Source organism: Grammomys surdaster, unplaced genomic scaffold (assembly GCF_004785775.1).
Source record: "Grammomys surdaster isolate TR1022 unplaced genomic scaffold, NIH_TR_1.0 130, whole genome shotgun sequence".
Classification (NCBI taxonomy): domain Eukaryota; kingdom Metazoa; phylum Chordata; class Mammalia; order Rodentia; family Muridae; genus Grammomys; species Grammomys surdaster.
Window position 1 is genome coordinate 86618 of NW_021604588.1, and position 21497 is coordinate 108114.

The 21497-nt window shown below is 41.4% G+C and overlaps 1 protein-coding gene across 4 annotated transcripts in view; it reads right to left on the reverse strand.

The window, feature by feature from the left end:
• Positions 1-21497, reverse strand: part of Cacna1e (calcium voltage-gated channel subunit alpha1 E) — a 320444-nt gene that overhangs the window by 18378 nt on the left and 280569 nt on the right. For all 4 annotated transcript variants that reach the window (XM_028759777.1, XM_028759802.1, XM_028759794.1 and 1 more), the window contains 6 exons: positions 20232-20315; positions 19382-19507; positions 15462-15527; positions 9957-10048; positions 9251-9416; positions 3889-4016 (listed from right to left, as the gene is read on the reverse strand). In XM_028759777.1, coding sequence (XP_028615610.1) covers positions 3889-4016; positions 9251-9416; positions 9957-10048; positions 15462-15527; positions 19382-19507; positions 20232-20315 — 662 coding nt within the window. The remainder of the gene's footprint in view (positions 1-3888; positions 4017-9250; positions 9417-9956; positions 10049-15461; positions 15528-19381; positions 19508-20231; positions 20316-21497) is intronic.

Here is a 21497-nt window from a genome sequence, read left to right on the forward strand (position 1 = left end):
ACTTTGCTTTCCTCCCATAGCATCTGAAACAGGGCTCGTATCTAGCAGTCCTGGGCTTGGTAGAGTGACTAGGATACTGAGTATCCAGGTGAAGCAGAGTTTGAACTTTTATCTCTGAACCTGTTGGTCTAACCAAGAAGTAGTGACTTGGCAATTATGGCAGACCCTTTACAAGTGTGACTGGCAGGCACCAAAGGCACTAAATAAGCAGTTCAAGGTCCTTCTGGGTCTGTTGAGGTCATTTTAGTCTCTGTGCTGTGAAATTCTCTAATAGTTCCAACCCATGCTTTTTAAACTACGTTCAACCTGTTGCCCTCTTCCCCTCTGTCCTACAGCTTGCTTCTATTGCTAATCCTGGAAAAAGCATCCAGGATCTGTGAGGGATGGCAGGGGTAAGGATGACTAGGTTCACACTTTGACTCATGTGGTTCAGTGAAAATGAAGGTCTTGTGAAGGGAAATCAGAACTCTTTTGCTTGATTAAAGGATTTCTGCATCCTGGAGAAGGGAGAAGTACAAGCTAAGGTAAACGAGGGATGTACGTGTGGGCACACAACAGTATATGTGTATGAAAAAACAAAACGGAGCGATCCTAGTGGCCTTTGTGTTACATCTTTTAACTCCCTTTTGCCTTCACCATAAAATGTGCCCTTCTTCCTACATGGCAGCTGCTGGTTCTGGGAGGGGTTGGGCCTCTTTAAACTCAAAGGAAAGCAACATGAAGGTTCCCTCATGTGGCGCAGTGGTGGTGGAGCAGAGGGCGGAGAGGGTTAGATGCTGCATCCCACTGCAGGTCATGGCTGAGGACTGGGAGGCAAACCTTGCAAGCCACCCTGTAGGGGCAGTTCTCTCCCAGGCCCAGAGGAGGCGAGATCACCCGCACTAATTTGTACATATCCTTATACGGGATCCTGCCGCTGTAAAGAAAGCACAGGTGAGTTAATAAGATACTCAGAAAAGAATGGAGAAGAAATGATGGCTTCTCCCTGCAGAGACTGCCCCCAAAGAGGGAAGAACAATTTATTGGTGCCTGACATAATCAGACCAGAATGATGAGAACCAGAAAACTACTGCCTTGCCAAACTGTGGTCTCAATTTTCTCAGGAAATCAGAGTCTATCTAATTTCAAAGGGAACTACCTAATGCCTAAAATACCCAGAAATACTTGTATGGCTCACACCTAGCCCGAGGAGCCCGAGCTCCAGCTAGGCTTCTAAGAGCAAAAAGACAGCTAGTATGTCTCTGGCCACTGTCCAGAGCAGATGCCAGGTTGCCAATGTGTGCACTACAGAACTCTTTACTTTCATGCTCGTACTGATTATAGGCAGTTACTCTGGGCCACCTGTCAGGGGCAGTGGGGAGTCAGCATGTTTCTGTAGCCTGCGAGAGACAAATTTCCCACTAGGCTAATTAGCAAGAAACAGAGTTTGGATGAGAGAATTTGAAAGGGCTTTGGATCTCTCTGTGACATGTATTGAGTTCAGCTTGGGTAAACTCTGCTCTAATCCACAGGAGCCTGCTGGGATCCATGTCCAAAACACAACCTGGGAAGATGCTCCAGAAATATCCCCCTGTAGCTCTATTCCAGCCACTCAGGGTCCAGATTGATCCTGTAGAATTCCAGGAACATTGTGATCTCTTTTGATAACCTTTTTTTCCAGTAACCTTCAAGAGACTTCTGACTTCTTGTGGAATGGGAAAAATTGACACAGGATTAATTCTCAGTGGTTAAAACATCTTCCCTGTCAGGGACCAGAACACGAAAGCCATGATGGGATCTGAAGGTCTGTATGCACCCTGGACCAGGCCAGGAGTTTCCATAGAAACAATGAGTATACTATCTCCATGTAAGCATCCTTTTGGGAAGCTATATCAAAGCAAATGTTTTCTTCAGATTCACTCTTTCTAGCCTTTTCCTAACGTGGTGCTGTCTTGTTTCTTTCCAGACAGTAGCTCACTAGTATGCCCAGTGTCTTACCCCTTGAAACGATGGAAAGTAACCATGTGTCAATTTATTTTTACTTCTTAAGAGTAGTAAATAGTGGCTTTCAACCCATTGCTTCTTCATACGAAGATTCTGACTCATTGCACTTTTGCTGGTTTCTTCTCAACAACCTTATTCCATTGAGAAAGCCAATTAGAATGTAACCAGAATAATTAGTAATTCTCTAGACATTCAAAATGACAGAAGGAGTTCCCCTCTCTGCTTGTTTGCTCAGGTCATGTGAGCAAGTCTTATGATTAGTCCTGTTAGAGCCTCTTCTCAGCAACAGCAATGGAGTGGGGGCGTCTTTAATGCACTTGGCATTTAGAGCCACAGAGGAAATAAAACCAAAGGAAGCGCTGGTTCTGAGAGCCAAGGATGTCCTAGTGAGGCTAGATGTGCAACACCATCCTTTGGTGGCAGATAGTTTCTCTTCAGTTAGGTGAGTGAATAGGCATCCAAAATCAAGGCCGTAAATGCTTTAAAGATGGCAATTCTCCTCATTTCTGAGTTGCCTTCATATACCATTGTCATGAAGTAGTATGCATGATATGATAACATGCTCACAAACACACACCAGGCCAGGTAGGTATCATTATCACCACTTGATAAATGGTCACATCACTTGTCCAAAGTGAGAAAACTGATAAGATTCAGGCTGAGCATCATTGTCCTCCAAGCCACTGCTGGTTGCATACTAAAACTCTTAGTTGGAAACTGAGTCCAGCAAGGAAAATCTGTTGTTAGCAACTGTAACAGGAAGGGATCTACATAACCCCATGGTCTAGATCATTATTACAGAGAGGAAAGGACTTCTAATTCCCCCATCCACCCTGAAAACAGTAAACCCAGGTTTAGTTTAGCAGCTTCACAGCTTGGTAGAATTGGGGAAGAAATCGCACATCATGAAGGGAGTATCAGGTGGAAGCAAGGGTGGTCCACTCCTGTGAAGAATAGCATTTCCTGAAGTATTTTCGGTTAGGGGGCAGAATGGGAGAGTGGTGAGTGAAGACCCAGAAACTAAGTTGGCCTGGACCAGCAAAGCTTTTCTTTCACAGAATGTCATCCTGTCCTCATCAGTAAGGGCTAAAAGACTGTCTTTGTTTCTGAAATAGGGGTCAAAAGACTTTTTTTTTTAAGAGTGAAGTTTTTGACAATAGTTTAATAGTAAATATTTTGAACTGGAAGGTCAAACCATCTTTTCCCCAGTTATTCAATGTTTCACTATAGAGCAAGAACAGCCATAGACAATAGATAAAACAAATGGCTGTAACTGTACCACTATAAAACTTCATTTGTAAAAGCAGTGAGCCAAACTTAACTGACAGGTGGTAATTTGCTGACCCCCACCCTAAAGTCTAGATGTCACATCACATCAGAACTATTGGACAGTGAAAGACAGCAAAGAGGTCAGCCCTGCCAGCTTCTGTCATTTAACTCAGTCTCATGTGATAAAAGCCCACAAGTCTGGAGGGCATCTGTAGAAGGACCACCTACTTGATTATTTGAAGTATAATGCCAGAGTTTTATTTATCAGTATATGCTGAAAAGAATGAAGAAGAAAAGCACTAATGCCACTGACCATGGTGGCCAGATATGTCCCATTGGCCCCAAACCTCCTATCTCAGTTCCTGGTGACTCATAACAAAAAGCAGGGAGGTTGGAAGCTCCCCTGGTTGTGTAGCCAATCTAGAGTATAATGAGAGGGCAAACAAGGGTACAGCCTGTCCCAGAAGGAAAGAAGGAAATGCCCAGGAAGAGACGATTTTGGTGAATGGCTTGATACTAGTGCCTCTTCTGTGAGCTACAATCAAGAGGTGTCTCCTTCCGTTCTGTATCAGGCATGTATTTGAGTGACTCTGATCTAGAAGCCCCTGATACCTGGGGGCTAAAAGACCTACGCACCATGCTGCTCTGTCATATTCTGCCCAGACACGGACAAATTCATCCAAGTGGTGAGGCCCCAGGATAGAGGAATCTCGAGTCAGGTACTCAAAGTTGTCCATAATGACAGCCACAAACAGGTTGAGCATCTGGAGGACAAGGAGAAGAGTTAGGAGAAACTTAAGGAGGAGCTCAGGAAACAGATTGACAGACTTCAAGGCAAAGTTCCTAGGTAAAACTTGGGGATCTTGCTAAATGCAACTCATTTTTATTATTCACACTGTGCATGGCATTGTGAGTTTATTCTTTATGCTGCTTTTCATTTGCACAATACTTCATCCACTGTCATTACCTGTTTGATTCACTTAATTGTTCTTGTGGCAGCAGAGGGAACAGTGGTTTCCACATTCTTAAAGGCTAGAGAAAGTCAAGGCCAGATAACAACATTCTCTCTCCAGTTTCCATCCTTTATCCTGCTTCACAAAAAGAGCCCCCCCCCCCCAAACACAATGGGACTCACAGAGCTAAAGAGAATGCTCCCTCTTCGAAGCTGTCCATGGGTCTGTTCTCTACTATGTACCAAACTCAGATGCTGGAGGTTCCTGGGATATGAGGTAAGAAAGGGCTAGTCTAGAGATAGACCCTCATGCCTAGCACAGTGCTTAAAGCAAAGCAAGCTTTCACTCGATCTTGTTACATGACTACCCTTGAAGATTTATCTAGTATTCAAAAAAGACAATGATATAAAGGAAACAGAAAGAGGTTGGAAATCATGACAGCCATGAAAGCACCACCTACAAGTGGTGGTAGAGACAGAAAATTCAATAAAGAAAATTTCTAGTAGCTAAAAAACCTTGTAGAAGTCATTAGATTTTTGAACTGAAGCATGATGGAGCAGGTCATATTTACCAGATCACATAAGCCCAGAAGACAGTGCCTTAGGCAGAGAAGGCAGCGTGAATATTAACAGAGATATGTAGGAACAGGGACATTCTAGGGGTCTGTAAGGAGAGTAGAACATCCAGAGCCAAGTGCCAAATGATAGAAGCATCATGTTACTATGCTCCAGTCTGAACCAAGGCCAGCCAACTAGCCAGACATTCTTGTATGCTTCATGGGCTATTCTCCATGTTTGAACTAGTCAGCTCTGGTATTCCACCACCCAAAATAGCCATAGACATTAGAAATATCAGTGGGCATGGCTGAGTTTAAAGGAAGCTTTGTTTATGGATGCTGGAATTTGGATTTCATATAATTTCCACATGCCATGAAAATATTATTCATCTCTTGTTTTTCTCTCCCTCACTTAAGACTTTAAAATTCATAGTTCATAGACCATACAAAACCAGGTGACAAATCAGAGTAGCCCATGGGCTAGAAGGTCTGCTGATCTGTAGTATAGACTACTCTGTAGGCAAGCCAAGAGATATTTGTCTTTAGAGGTAACCTTGGTAACGGTGTAGAAGATAGATGTAGAATCAGGGTGAGAATGGTATGCTCTTGGACCAAACCATTTACAAGAACAGTAACAAAGATGAGAATTGACCAAGTAGACAGTTCTGGTGTGCTTCTGGGGTGATATTGATTGTATTATTTCTAGCACAGGCCCTTGCCTACCATACTACTATAAGCACCATCCTGTGACCTAAACTTCACTCAGTCAGTGAATCCTATTTTTTCCTTAGCTCAATATGAGTGGGGATTCAGCAAAAGCCAATGAAGGGGTATTGGGCAAAAGACATAGCCATCTCTATTATTCTTGGACATGAGAAGATGTAAGGTTTGGAGTTGGTACTCTAGCTGCCTGACAGGCATCAGATGGGGGTATTTGAAGAAGAAGCTCACATAAAGAGAAAGATTTATGAATAGAGAAGGATGAAAAGGGAAATTAAAATTTATTCGGGTGCTTGCCTTGCACTAGGACACCCCAATGACAGGTGCCTATAAAATCCAATTTTGTTTAGGCTGTATCTAGCTGGGCTTTCTTTCACTTAAAATTCAAGCTTCCTGTCTGATAGAAAAAATGGTTGTGGTAATGAAAACAGAAATCTCTGTTGCAGGTTCCTAGGTTAAATGGATGGGTTCATGGACTTGCCAGATATGCAGGCAGAGTATACAGGCTACAGAGAAAAGTCTACAGGAAAGGCACTATTGCAGTAGTCTTTGCAACATGGAGAAGGTTGGGTATATTCTAACAGCCATGGTCCCTCTTTACAACTGCCTATGCTACAAATGGATGACTGAAGGTTTATTTGTCTTCTCTTAGCATTAGGATGAAGGACATTCCTCAGTTGAAACAGGAATGAGCCAGTGTCAGGCCATCATAACAAGCATGACAGCTTTCTTCAGACATCACTGACATGACAGAGAAAACCTCATCCCTCCTGTTTCAGTTGTTGTTTGAGAACTGCTGTTTCATATAGCTGAAGCCAACACAGGCCTCTCTATCACTGAGATTTGAGCCATAGTGAATTTATTCAATCACTGCCTAGATTATGAGTGTTTTCTGTGTATCTACACACGGCTTTCAGGGCACTAATCATTAATGTTAATAATTAATGTTAATAAAAACGATTATCATTGCTATTGTTTCATATTCTTGCATCCTGTAACAGTGCGCTGTGCTGTGTGTAACATCTACTGTTGTTTTTCATGCTTCTTCCAGCCCTTCATGAGAAAGTTTTAATTACCACCAGCTCTTTGAGAAAATAAATGCTTCTGATTTGTAACTATATTCTTAGCTCTCAGCACAAGGCCTGGCACATCAAAGGGCCTCAGAAATCTCTGTTGAATGGTTGGTTTGAGATGAGCAGTGTGTGACTGGCCCAAGGTCACAAAGTCAATCTTATTGTAGGGCTGAGACTTGAAGGCAGGCCATCTCACACTGAATATAGCCTCATTAAAAATAACATTAATGTGAATTATGTAGCACTCTCCGTCTCACAATTCTAAAAGTAACTGTACAGCCTCCAATTAATTTTCCACTTTTATCTCTGGTTTCTTTTAAATATTTATCATTAAACATTTAAACCATATAAGATAAAATGGAAAGGTCTACGTGTCCCTCATTCTGTTCCGGTTTATTCTTATTGATAAGTATTAATCCCTGTATGTTGGTTTCTTATTTACTGGAGCTCACAAAAAGACTGTGTCGTGCTGACAGTTCTACTCGGGTGCCTAGCTCAGTGCCAGTCATTAGTAGCCACTTGATAAAAATGAGTTGAAGATGTAAATGTATTAAGTTTCTTTCAGTTATTTTCATTATACATTGTGTTTTCAGATTTATAAACAGTTCTGTGTTCTTTTTCATTGAAAAAAAAAGTTTCACACCCATAGAAAAGAGGTGCATTTAAATGCATGCATTATCTCACTGTGCATATACTACTGCTGTCAAGTGTGAGGTGTGTGTTTGTATGTGTGTGTAGAGGTGCTCATGTGCATGATTATGTCATAAGCACACATGTGTTTGTGTGAGTGCATGGATAGTATACACCCGCAGAGGCCACAGGAGGATACTGAGTGCCTTGTTCCATCACACTTTGTCTTATTCCTTTGAGACAGGTTTTCTCACTAAACTTGGAGCTAGGCTGGTGGCCAGCAAGCCCCAGTGATCCTGTTCCCCTCCCTCAACACTCCCACAGGACTGGGATTATAGGTATGTGTGCAGCCACAGACAGCTTTTTACATGGGTGCTGGGAATTGAAACTCAGGCACAGCAAATGCCATTATCCACTGAGCTATTTCCCCAGCCCTTTCCATATATAATTTATTTATTTCAAATTGTAATTTATACTCATTCACACAGGGGTTATAAACACAGAAAGGCAGGACATGGGGAAGGGGATGACACTAGAGCATGGGTGTTGAGGGGGGGAATACAGATATCTTTCAGAACAGAGAATCAGCTGGGTAAGGGTTCAGGGGATAGGTCACTATGACTCTGCCTATGATTCACTTGTCCTTATCTAAGTTAGTATTATCCACCAAGGCTACCTAGTTACAAGGTCTATGACTACTCAGGCTGGAAAATTGTCACAAAACTGCCTGTTTACAATAGCTTATAGCCATCTGTTTCAGTGTTTATCCACAGAGACCCAAGACTTGGTGTATACATGTATGACAGGCCTATGGCTGATTTTAGGCCTATGGCTGAGTTTAGGCCTTCAGTGTATAAGCAGGGCTGCCTATACAGGGGACTCCCAGAGTCTCTTTATTCCCTACATTAACCTATGTACCAGGCAGAATTGTGTATCTTCAGACCCCTTGCTGTCACTGGAAAGCTGAATGAATTGTCAGATGTTTCTGTCCCCTTAAAGAGAGAAATAATGTCTGGGCATGACATCTCCTCCCTTCTCTAAGTATAGACGAGCTGTGGCGAATCTAATCTTGTGAAGGTGGAGATAGAGGCCTGACCTCCAGTAATTGAAGGGGACCTTGTAATTCCCCAGCCCTTTCCTAACATGTTTATACCAATTTTAAAGACACTACTCAAGAGGAAGTGCCTTAGCCTAGGCTAAATGGTAAGAAAGCCAAAACCAAAAGGGGGAGGGGACTCCCAGAGTCTCTTTATTCCCTACATTAACCTATGTACCAGGCAGAATTGTCTATCTTCAGACCCCTTGCTGTCACTGGAAAGCTGAATTGTCAGATGTTTCTGTCCCCTTAAAGAGAGAAATAATGTCTGGGCATGAAACAGTTAAGTTACTTTTCAGTGCACAGCCCTGGAATTGACCATTTTTGAGCAGCAGCTGTATTATAGTGTTATATAGTTTTGTATAGCCAGTGGCATTTGCAGTGAAATTGAGCTGAGGGACATTATGGGAGCCAGAAAGACTACAGTGACCTTTCCATTGATCTGGTGACACCTTATGTATTTATTCCATCCATCACTGCTAATCTGATGTGTAGGGCAGACATTTCTGGATGCTTCCTCCAAAAGAAGGAACTCAGAGGGCATTTCAGATCTCTTACTACTTCCCTAAGTGGGACTGTTCTACATATACTCCTCAATATTCACTAACACCCAAAGTAATCGTGTTTTCATACCAGAACACTTGCCAGCTGTCATTCAGTTTCAATGGCACCACAGTCAGGAGAGAATTACATCAATTACACTGCATTGATCATTATTTGCCTCTGATTAACCCTATAAGCTTCTATTTTCAAGGCACCTTTTCATAGACAGTTAAGAAACTCCCAAATGGATAGAAGTCTTAGCTATTAAATAAACTACACGAGGCACAAGGAAGACAGGGGTTACCTGGGTAGCTCCAGAGTCAACAAGAAGCTTGGTGCTCTATTCCTAAATTCAAGTCCTCATCCTGTCTTACAAGGACTCTCTCCTTGAAGCCACAAAGACCTCAGCCAACAAGATCTTACTCACCAGAAAGGAGCAGAAGAAGATGAAGGAGACAAAATAAACATAGGCCAGGTCAGTGCCACAGCGCTCACTTTCGTTCTGCCCCGAGGGTGCGGTGGTGTCAGGCTCACAGCCCTTCTCGCCAAGACACGACAGCATAATCTCCTGCCAAGCCTCCCCTGTGGCACTCCTGAACACAGAAATCCATCTTAGTTAGAAGTCTTTATGTCCCATCCCACCTTGGGCCTCTTCCCTATTCACACATAGGACGTTTTTAGTTAACCCAGTGAGACCCTTTTAGTATCTTCCACATGGAGAAGAAGAATGCCAATGAGTCCCTACCTACCACATCTCCATCTATTAAGGGTCTAATCTGAGAGTAGAAAAATAGTGGTAGGACCCCAAGACCCCACATAAACACAGCTACTCAAGGATTCAGGTCTTAAATTGTTCCCATCAGAAGCTATGTGCATCTCCCCTCCCAGAATCCCAGAGGACAGATTGAAACACACAAATTAACTACTGAGTCAAAGATAGTGATGAAACTTTCTAAATCCCAGGGAAGTTAGATTAAGGCATGATCTCCTTCTTCTGCATATCCTAACAAGAACAGCAGAGCAGAATTAAGAGATCAAGAGGTCAGTCAGTTTTCTCCATCCAGGTGCTTCTCCCCACCTTGGCAGCTGAAGACGATGAGGTCTCCAGCTTGAACAGTTGTTCATCTAGTTACCTGAAAAGCAGCATGAGAGACCCGAAGAAACTCCGGAAGTTGTTGTGCCGGTTGATATGACTCTCCTCATCTAACTTTATGTTTCCAAACACCTTGGGGGAGACAACAGAAATCAATCAGCAGAATTGAGCTGTGTCACATGTCCAGCATGTGGTCATTAGAACACACAGGCAGAGTAGACAAAGTACAAGTATGACTTCTTGATACTGGTCTCTGAAACAGATAACCTGGAGTGAGGGAGCTGACTGACTCCATGTTCTTAGCCTGATATGGAAATTAATTACATCTCCCATTGCTCCAGTACAGCAAAAGAGACTAATGCTAGCAATATTCTAGAAGTACATAGAAAACAAATTGTTTAAAGTCTTTCTGCATATACACTGCCTCTCCTATACTTAAATTAGAGATGCATTTTAGTTCCATGGTACCCATGCAATCTACCAAAGACATTGCTCAACAAGAGGACACACAGAGTCACCCCTCTTTTCCCATATCTGATAATCATGAAGGGAATATCTGTATTTGCCAATGATGCCATTTATGGTCTGGACAGAAGCTATCCTACAATATGCAAGCAGATCAGATCTGAGAGACACAGCTGTACATTCCTTAGATATATTTTTGTTTAGAGACTGAAGTCTCAAGAATCTGTTATCTGAATGCACATCCAATGGAAATAAGCACAAATGTATCATCAGACAGACATAAATCTCAATGAAATAGGTCACTTATGTATAAGGTAAAAGCAAAGTCTGGGCAGTAGGATGAATGAAGGATAATTGGGCACATGAAAAGAAGGACTGGAGATAAAGCCCTAAGTTATATACACGAGGTCCTAGTTGCAGTCCATTGTACCAGAAAGGAAACTAAAAGAAAGGAAGGAGTGAGTATAAAGAGAAATAAAGGGAAAGAAAACATGTAGTCCTGACTACAAGGAGAGAGAGGGGGAGAGAGAAATAGAAAAATAGAGACAGAGACAGGCAGAGAGACAGAGACAGAGTTTTGTTAATGTACTGCTGGATTCTGATCACTGACATTCATAGGAAAAGGGGCAACACTCAGCAACATTTATGCACACACAGAGATAAACGCTGACAATAATTCCAAGATGCTCCAATGAGAAGGGTGCTCTCTCCTCCTCCACCTGTGCTCCAGAGGTCAGGACCAAACCTTCCAAGTCAGTGCTGGAACTGACAACTTCAAGGGTCATCCTTCTACCCATCTGAGATGATTTCCAGCCTACATTTAGTGGGCTTCAGTTTATTCGATGTATGCTAAATGGAACACGTTTTCCCCTAACAGTTTTGAGAGTGTGCAATTGAGGAACAATCTCTGCCCCCAGCTATTTTGCTCAAGTAACTCCCACTGACACCTGCTTTGGGAATTTGTTCTCAGTGCTGTTTTTTTAAAACCCAAATACTACTTGTCTTCAGGGAGAACGGAGGTGGCAAGCCAGGCAGCAGAGCAAAGAATAGAAGGAATAGATAAGATAGCAGTGGCTCCTCAAGAGGTGTATGACTTAAAAACCCCACAGAAGCAACCAACCTTCTTCATCCTGGATACTTCATGGAGTGACTGTTATATATTTGTAACCAGTTTAAATTTCCTTCTCCCTCCTCATTCCCTTAGCTAGAAATTTGTAAATTGTATCTAGTCTATCACATCTGCACACTTCACAGGGCCTTTTCTCCCTGGGTCTCTCATGGCAGCATCATTAATTGTCCCAGCGATGACTTTTCTCAAATGCTCCATGAAGAAGTTGGCAAGTGCACTGCGATTCTGTGCACATGATGTTAGTATAACTGTCAAAGAAAGCATAGCTATTTTGAATATTTTCTAAGATAATTTTAAGCCCCAAATGGATATTTATTATGGAAGTGGTGGGTCTGAAAATTTCTTTGCATAAAATTTCCTCCCAGCCTGTTACCACCCACATCTTCTATACCAAAGGCCTTGAGAGAGGAAGAAGTGTCGCTTCTGAGAGTTGCAAGAAAGTCCAGGTTTCCATCCATTTTCACTTAGAATTAAATGAAGGACTGGAAGGCTCTGCTTGTGTTTAACCCACTCCTCTACTATAGTAAAGGAACTAAGGCCAGAGGAATTCAGTAGCTTAACCAACTTCACACAGCTGGACAGCTACAGAGCTGAGGTCAACAGCATCTCTTCTAACAACCTGTGCATATTAACTCCTACCCATAAGTGACAAATTACTTATTTGTTCTACAAAGATGTCATCTTCTGAGAAGACTTTAAAAGTGCAGTATAATGGTTTGTCTTATAAATCCATCTGGCTGCCCTTCATATCCAGGTAAAAGTTTTCTCCTCCTATTTTTTGGACCTTCTATTTGTGCTGGGCCCTTATATCTTCAGCTCTGTTTCTGATGGTTACCTTCACTGCCTAAGCTTGGCTGTCCTGGAACTCACTCTGTAGACCAGTCTGGCCTCAAACTTAGAGATGCACTTGCCTCTGTTTCCAGAGTGCTGGGATTAAAAGTCTATGCCACCATACCTGGACCTAAGTTGTTCTTTAATTCCTTCTCAATTGTCTTTAATTCTTTTTCACCAGTTTGAAGCTTATATGGGAGTGGGAGGGGGTTTAACCTGAGGTCACTTCTCCCTGTATTTTATTTAATAATCAGCTTTTCTTTATCTCCTTGAACACAGGACTTAGCTCCATCCCACTTCCTGCTGACCCTTTTCTCCTCAAATTGTACACATTGTATTTTTCCTTGTTTAGCATCCTCCTGTTCAATATAGACCTTCACAAGAGTGAACAGGAACAACCATAAGATAGAGTCAATACTAGGCTGTTTTGAGATTTCCTCTGCTAATGAAATTAATCCAAAACCTCTTCATTTTAGCCCCAGGCAAACTTTTTTGGACAAGAGCAAAAAACAGTCACATTCCTTGCCAAATTATCACAAGAAAAGTCTCTTGGCCACATACTAACATTTTTCTCCTTTGAAACCTCTTGAGCCAGGCTCCCATGGCACTGGTGTCTTCCATGTTCTAGTAGGACAGCCCTTTAAGCTCCACTTAAAGCACTCAAATGCTTTTCTAATCCAAAGTCCACATTTCTCCAAACAAAAGCATGGCCAGGCCTATCACAGCAATACCCTATTCCAATGTTTGTCCTAGTTAGGGTTTCTATTGCTGTGAAGAGACATCATAACCTTGGCAACTCTTATAAAGGAAAGTATTTAATTGGGGCTGGCTTACAGTTCAGAGGTTTAGTCCATTATTGACTCCATATGGACTACATGGCAGTGTGTAGGCAGACGTGGTACTGGAGAAGGAGCTAACCATACTACGTCTGGATCGCAGGCAGCAGGAAGGGAACTGGCTTGAACTTTTGACACCTCAATGCCTATAGACCACCCCTACAGTGACACACTTCATCCAACAAGCCACTCCATAGTGTCACTCTCTATGGACCTATGGAGGCCATTTTCATTCAAATCATCATAGGTTTTCTGTTTTGTGGTGACTGCATTGGATATGGTCTCTCTAGTAACACACTCTGAAGTGTGAATGATTTGCACATGGTTCTGGTTCTCTGTGACAGACAAGGCTGGAGTTAGCCAGCTAAAGCAAGCCACAGTGGCAAAGGCTTTAGCATCTTTGTGGAAAAGCAGTCCCCAACTCCTACTGACAAGTCAAAGAGATACTTGCTTTTGCTCTTCTGATGGAATGAAAGAAGGCACAGTGGAGCACCCTCATAGAAGCAGAGGGGAGAAGGGATGGGATAGGAGGTTTGCAGAGGGGAAACCAGGAAGGGGGACAGCAATTGAAATGTAAGTAAGTAATACAGCCAATAAAAAAAACAAACCAATGCCCCTACCAAAAAAAAATTAAAGAAAGACAAAAAATTGGTTTCTGACAATAATTATTGTAAATGAGTGATTAAAAATAACTGATACAATCAAATTTATGTTGCAAAAAAAAGGAACTTGGGGGGTAGGTTTCAATATCAGCTTTTTACTTGTTATCTGAGAACATGAGTAAAGTTAAAGGCTACTTAACTATGCTAAATGTCAGTGGAAACAATGAAACTCAATTTCTCCTGATTATACTAACCCTAAGGCTTGCCCTTTCTCTTTGTATGCCTGTATATATGTGTATGTTTGCAAACAGACATACAGTAAGCACCATACCTGGCACACCAAGTAACTGAAGTAAATAACATTATCAGTTTCAGTATGAATATTATCAGCAGTCTTGGAGATAGTATCATTTCACCTTATTTTGCTTGAAGATGAAAGGAGAAAGAGCTATTTTATCAAACAGAAACTTATACTGAATTTAATTTAACCAGCTTTCAATTTTTGGTTTGAGACTATGTAAATTCTGAGGTAAAGTTTGGAGGGAGTTAGTAGGGTCTTGAAGTTATCAAGAAAGCATTGAAGTTTCATGGCAATTATATCTATTGCTACCTACATCATTTTATATATCTATTGTAAGAACTTTAGAGAAGGAAAACCCCAGCTTTTCCACAGGCCTTACATATTTTGATGCTGGACATTTGGCTGTGGTTTTGGAGAATATTCTCTAGTCATAGAGTTAGAGGAAGGCTAAGACTAAGAGGTCTTTTGGAAAGAATCTAGGCAAGACTGATGAGCAGGAAGTTTGGAAACTGAGGCAGTGACTTCAAGTGGCCAGGTAGCCAGGTGGCAGATACCACTGAGGAGGCATTCAGGCTGCCTGGCTACAGGGGACTGTCAGCTGAAGTTCTTAGAGGGGCTAGTCATGCAGCTCCTTAAGTCAGAAAGGATGTCTTCTTTAGACAATCAAAAAATCTATGGACCCCCATCAAATAAGTTAGGGGATGCTTGTTCATTGTTTATAGAAGCAGGTCATCTACCCCAAATGACTCTTGATCTTAGAAGGAACATTTGGCTTCTTGGAGTTCAGTGAAGCTCTAGCTAGCCACACAAATATCCAGGACAGAACCTGATCTGCTATCAAGTACTAAAAGTTTCAAGGTTGTGAGTAGGTCAGGGGATTATCCAGCAAGTTCTATGGTCGTGTACAATAGAAATTGGTTGGAATGTGGCTCTGGGGGTCCCTAGGATGGGCAATAGTAGATCTTAGAGAACTCAGACAGTTAAAACTTAACATAGATGCATTTGGTGTCATCACTTACAGGGATGACCAGCCATAGAGCTTTCTTTTTGGTCAAGTCCAAATAACATAGATCCCCAGAAATAACTCTTACTTTAGTTGCAATGGGAGTCCCTCTCTCTAAAAACAGTGGTGCCATTTTGCTTTAGTTCTATTGTAGAAGTCCAGCTACACCTAAGTCAGCAGCATGATCAGAAGACCTCAGACGAAACTCCCAGGACAGATCACCCGGAATACCTAGGGAACCACTCACCCATGTGAAATTCCCAAGGTCATAATGCAATGAGACCTTGGAGAAGTTTCTTAGTCATGTGACACTGCACACATCATCCTCAACTCTTCCAGAGACAATGTGGGCAGCTGCTGCCCCATCAGGCTACTCACCTGCATCCCAATGATGGCATAAATGAAGAAAAGCATGGCAATCAGAAGGCAGACATAGGGGAGAGCCTGCAAGGTAAGCAAGAGATAATAATTAATCAAGGAGACCATTGCTCCCACAGGCATTGGCAAGGCAGCAAGCAGCTCTTGCCCTGAGGCTATTTGAAGCAGGCCTGATACTGATCCTTAGAGCTATTCTGTTTAGAGAAGTCTTTCCTTTTCAAAATATGCCCAAGTCTTCTGATGGATATGTGATCCCTATCTCCAAAGAGAGCTAGCAAAATTTTCTGAGTTTAAGAGACATTTTACTTGACATGCAGAAGACTAATAATCCTAGCAACTGTGACCCAAATTAAAGAAGAACAAGAGCTAAGTTTTGGCTTCAAGGTCTCTGTGTTTGTCCCTCTCATCCCCACATCTAATGTATAACTCATAGTGGGGGATCTGGAGGCAAAGCTAAATGACTAGAGGCTCCTTGTTATCCATTCCTAGAAGTGTCTTTTATATTCTGATGAAACACCATTTTCCAGTGCTTAATCCTTTCAATATTTTATTGTATTTCACATAAATTCCCCTAAAGCCTGCTAAGTGTCAGCCATTATGAAACTGTAATGAATCCATGAGACAAAAATGTAAAAATCTATATTGTGTATGGTTACTGCCACTTTGCAATGATAACACTTCTATATAAAAATAGACGGCAAGGACTTGCCTTTGATATTCTAGCGCAGGGGCAGGCACAGGACAGTTGAGATTTGGAGCAGGATGGCCCAATATAGTTGTGTGGTGATCCTTGTACTGACATGAAATTCCCTTTACTTTACCATTCAGTAAGCTCCCAGGCAGCCAGTGCCACTGTGAGTCTCTATCTTGTCATGAGTGTACACACCATGAGTCCCAGGAAACCAGTCAAAGGCCTTCAGATAGCTGGGGCAGGGCAGTGCTTATCAGCAGAGTTAACAAAATGAAGAGCCCCAAGACGGACTATTTACAACTTGAATAGAGTGTAGGCTTAAATTTTTTCTTAACCTACTTTTAATGATGGGTTTTAAATGCTTTAACCTCCCTTCTAGCCCACCACCCACCAGAGGAAGTTAAAAAGAAAGGTTATTAGGATATGAGGGAAGTGGACCTGTTTAAAAAAAAATTTTTTTTGAGCAAATCCCATCTGCATTGTCAGGAAAATAGCAGTTCAGTTTATAGATTTAACAGCGGCAGCTTGATGAACTAGCAAATACTTCACGAATATACCAGCAATCTAGTTCGGCATTGTTGAGACAGTAAACATGAATCAGCAGTGGTACCATGATCTAGCAGAGACAGTTAGGCCTCAGCCAAATCGGCATGAGTCAGCAGGAAGAATTAGGACCAGTAGAGACCCCAGGAGAAATTTTTTGTCGTGTGTGTGTGTGTGTGTGTGTGTGTGTGTGTGAACTAAGTGAAGATCAGTGAAAATGTGAGACCAAGAAGCGTTGCAGATCGTTTCCTATTTATACTCCTTCCAAATATCATGTCTATCTTAGCAAAACTTCATGTCAATCTGTATCAGCTGACATGACTCTGCCAACTGGCCTGAGTCTGTGGAAGCAGCAAGAAGCTGCCAGCACACCATCAAAAGTTTTTTGGTGCATTTCTTTCTATGAAGTCATGACAAATGGAGCTCAACAACTCAATCTAAAACAGACCAATACGTGAGTGTCATTAGCAAAGAATCCTTCATCACACATCCTTTCACGTGCTTGTCTAGCAAAATATCCTTTTACCTGTGTCCACTTCAGGAAAACACTTCTTCATGTGTTTGCCACAGCAAAACACTATCTGACACAACTGACTTTCCAGAGAACCCTTAAGTTTCCACTTCAATAGAGGACAAATTAAAATGCACCTGAAAGCCAGTGAAGTGCTCCTGACATGCTGAGTCCCAGGGTGTAAGGAAAGGAATGATTGAATTTCCACAAGGATTGACACAAGGAGGCAGGTTCTCTGATGCCTGCACTGATTCCCTATGCCCTAGTCTACCCATTTGGCTTGGCTTTGTTCTTCCTTCTCCACTCAAAGCCTCCAGTCCCAGATCATCTTCCTACTCCAAGCCTTAGGGAGAAAAACCAAAGATTCCATCTGTTATCCTAGCCCCTGTTCTTTCTGGCCACAAAATGCATCCTAATACAAAATAAGAGAAAAGAGGTTTGACATTCTGAACATGCCAGAGGCAGAACTGGATGAATCCCAGGATTGGGTCAGAGTAGGTAAAGGCAGTGGTAGTATTAATATTGGACATCTCTCTGCTTTGGATTTGCATAAGTGAATTTGCCTTTTACATTTTTGTTGTTGCGCAATCTGCTTCTGTACAGTATCACAGAACCTTCCTGAAGAGGAAACACCCATCCAAAATACAGCCCCACAGGGATTCAGATTCACTTGCCTTCTGTGTTCTCTGCAATACCCACCGAATATGCTACCCATTTGGTTGTCAGTTTTTGACATCATTTTCTTTAGCTTCAATAGGACACAGTGTCACAGAGTCTCAGTGATGGGATAACGTGACAGTATGACACTTACTTCTTAGACTCACTAACGACTGACGCCTGATGGGCAGCATTTTCAAAATAAAATAAAAAACAGCTTTAAAAGCAGGCTGTCTTTCTAATTCTAAATCTGAACTCACCCGAGAATCAGAGGGCAAATTCGTAAGGTTTTGAAATTCTCCCCTGTCATCTAACTCTGGAGTACTAGAGTTCATTGGGGTGAGGTCTCTATAGGAATAACCCTGCCAAAAAATTGATTCTTGCTAGGATAGAAAAGTCAAGGCCATACCTTGGAGCCTGAACATGCTTGCCAATGACTCATCTCAAAATTTCAAAGATTCTGATAATGAAACAAATAATAATATAATAAGGAAGCTCTTTTTTAAGTGATGGCATACTATGATTTTACTGTCCTGTCTTCTTACATTTAATTAAATGTATAGTTAAAAGGAGGAGGAAATTTGGTGAATTTATGGCTTGTCATCTTTGAGTCAATCTTATCAAATTTATTTTTAATACATTAATTGAAAAACTTTGTCTGCAAGAAGGGAAATGCACCTAGGTCTCAGACATCTAATTATGTTATTTGTTAGATGTCAAAAGATTTAATTTATGCTATTTTTAGAACTCAAAGAAATACAAGTATGTTTGGAAAGTTTACTAATACTGCCATTGAAGTGAGTTTCAGGTGCCGAGGTTTTAACAAACCTTTATATGCCTAGATGTATCACAGTCCTATGAGAATGTCTAAAAGAAACATATTCTAAAAATTTGATCAAACATTCCTAGGTTTTATAGGACTCGTGTGTGTGTGTGTGTGTGTGTGTGTGTGTGTGTGTGTATGTGTGTGTGTGTGTATGTGTGTGTGTGTGTGTGTGTGTATGTATGTATGTATATGGGCTATTCATTCAGTAGTTCAAGAGATGCCCAGGTTGAAGACATGATAAACTGTACATGAATCATCTTTTTATGAAGCATGAGTTGAAAAAGTCCTCTGAAAAACTTTTCCATGAGATAAAGTCACTGACAAATTCCTGAACACACTGAAAGCATCTGACAATGGGAGGCTGACTCTATGTATGGGCAGGATTGCTCAAAGAGATTTAAAATACCCAAGGATAGCACACAATTCATAAAGCATGTCCCTGTCTCAGTGCTGAGAACAAAAAGGCCCATTACAAAGTGAAAGTGATACATTATTTTTTAGAATAAGATTCTGTAATGCAGATATGAATTGATCACTATCCAACCAGCCTGTGATATAACTAAGAACTATTATATCAATGCTTTTACTAAACTTCAAGTTTGTAAACTCCTTGCTAGAAGTGAAGGAACCAGGGTGAGGATGCCGCCTCAGTGTTGTCTGGGATGTGGTGTTCCCCTCAGAGACCCTCTTACCTTAAAGGACTGCACAAAGGTCCACAGTAAGATTCGGATGGTGTAGCCTTGTCGCAGAAGCTTTATGAGTCGTGCAGCTCGGAAGAGCTTTAGAAAGCTCATGTTGAAGCCACTGGTGTTCACCAGCTGGTGGACCAAAAGGAAACATGTAATTAGTGACAATATGCTCATTTAGAAAGATCTAAGCACTGGTATTTTCACATTTATTTCTTATTCAGATCACAAAATAGATGGCAGTCTCTGTCTTTTGCAGTTAATCTATCTCCTGTTGAGGGGCACCCAGTGAGTCTCTCTCTAAGCCTCCCAGCAGAGCTCCTCTGGTTCTAGGTAGATAGATGGGTTTGAGGAGTACCCCAGCACACAGGGGAGGAAAACTGGCTTCCCCATTTTCCCCAAATGTTCTTAATTCTGCACTTTGATTCCTAAAGAGCAGGCTCCTAATCCCCTCAACAGAATGGCATTCAATAACTCCAGTAAAGCTCTCCACGTGTTCTTTAGGATGAAATGACTTAGGAAACACTTTAGGTCTGACAACTCTGGGATTAAAGCTACTATGTTTCTCTTTGGAGAATTTATCCAAACACCCAAATATTAGCTTTCTTCCAATACTTCTATTCCACTTACCCGACTAGATATCTGCTATTTGAGTCATGCAAATGTAATTAACCCTTCTATGAGGACTATTACCATGCCAAAATTTGTATTCTCTTGTTATTGCTCAAAGTGGACTCCTAACACAAAGGGGACATGTTTGATTGGATGAGTTATAAATGGACTGTGTGTGGAGAAGATGCTTTTAAATACTAAACCAGGATACAGGTTAAATATGGGAATCTTGTAAACCATTCACCTTGCTGTCTGTCAGGATAATTTCTGTGATACTGCCGATCACGGTGATGAAGTCAAAAATGTTCCAGGTATCTCGGAAATAGTTCTGCCACATCCATTCAATCACATGAACGTTAGAAAAAGGAAAAGAAAGAAAAAGACATCTTTCATTACGTAACTTTGTCACTTGGAATTAAAACTTGTCAATTCATGCATAAGTTCATTCTAACTTTGGGCTCAGTTTCCTGTTTCTAACCCGAAATTCTGTTTCTCCTTTACTAATTTGGGAACTCCTCATTTTTAAAACAGTTCCCCAACTATTTGTAGACCATGTTTTTCAAACTGTCACTAAACATTCCATAAGAAAGTTTTCTTTTTAATTAGCAAACATTTGTTTTTCAACCATGCTACTGAGTTTGATCAACAAAGAAAAAGCTTTACATTTATAATGTATATACCCTTAGGGAATTGGGATAAGTCCACAGCCATTAAACATTAAGTGTCATACAACTTTAACTTGTTAATTAGTTTTATTGCTTCAAGAGGCTGTATGGGACTAAAGGTTACAGACAACCACAAAGCTGACTTTTCAGAACAGCTGATTGACAGTAGGATGAATAGACTCCAACTCCCCCACCCTTTTCTCTGCTCTGTTATACCATATGAGTAGTTAAGTGTTATATATAAATGATATTGATTGAATATGATATGGGGGAGATATAAAAAACCCAGAGACTCCACCAACCAGATAATTCCACTTGCTTCAGAATGTATGATGTGTCCATCCAATCTCAGAATTGCACACACCTTGGATTACATTCTTTAAAACAGGATGCAGAGAATGATGAATACATAAATACCCATGCCTCCAAAATGTCTACTTCGCTTTCCCCTTGTCACCAGGTATAGCATGTGTGTGTGTGCGTATGTGTGTGTGTGTGTGTATGTGTGCAGATGTACTCAACCTTGTGAACAACTTCACTTTCCAGTGGAGCACTTAGCTCATTAATAAGGGACCAAGTGAGATCCTGAAGGTCCCCAATTTTCTAGGCTGTCCTGTTATGCATCCAGAGGTGAATTTCCTCCTTTCAGAGGATTAGAAGCCTTAGTTCCAACTGAGGATGTCTTACAATGGCACATCCAACATTGTGCACTACAGTGTTCTTCCATTTTATCTGTAGTTTCATTTTCCATGATTTTAGTAACTTACAATCCAAATTACTATGTGAAAAATTATAGAATGCTAAAGAGAAGATCTGAAGTGCTTTCTTTAAGTGAAAACTCTCAT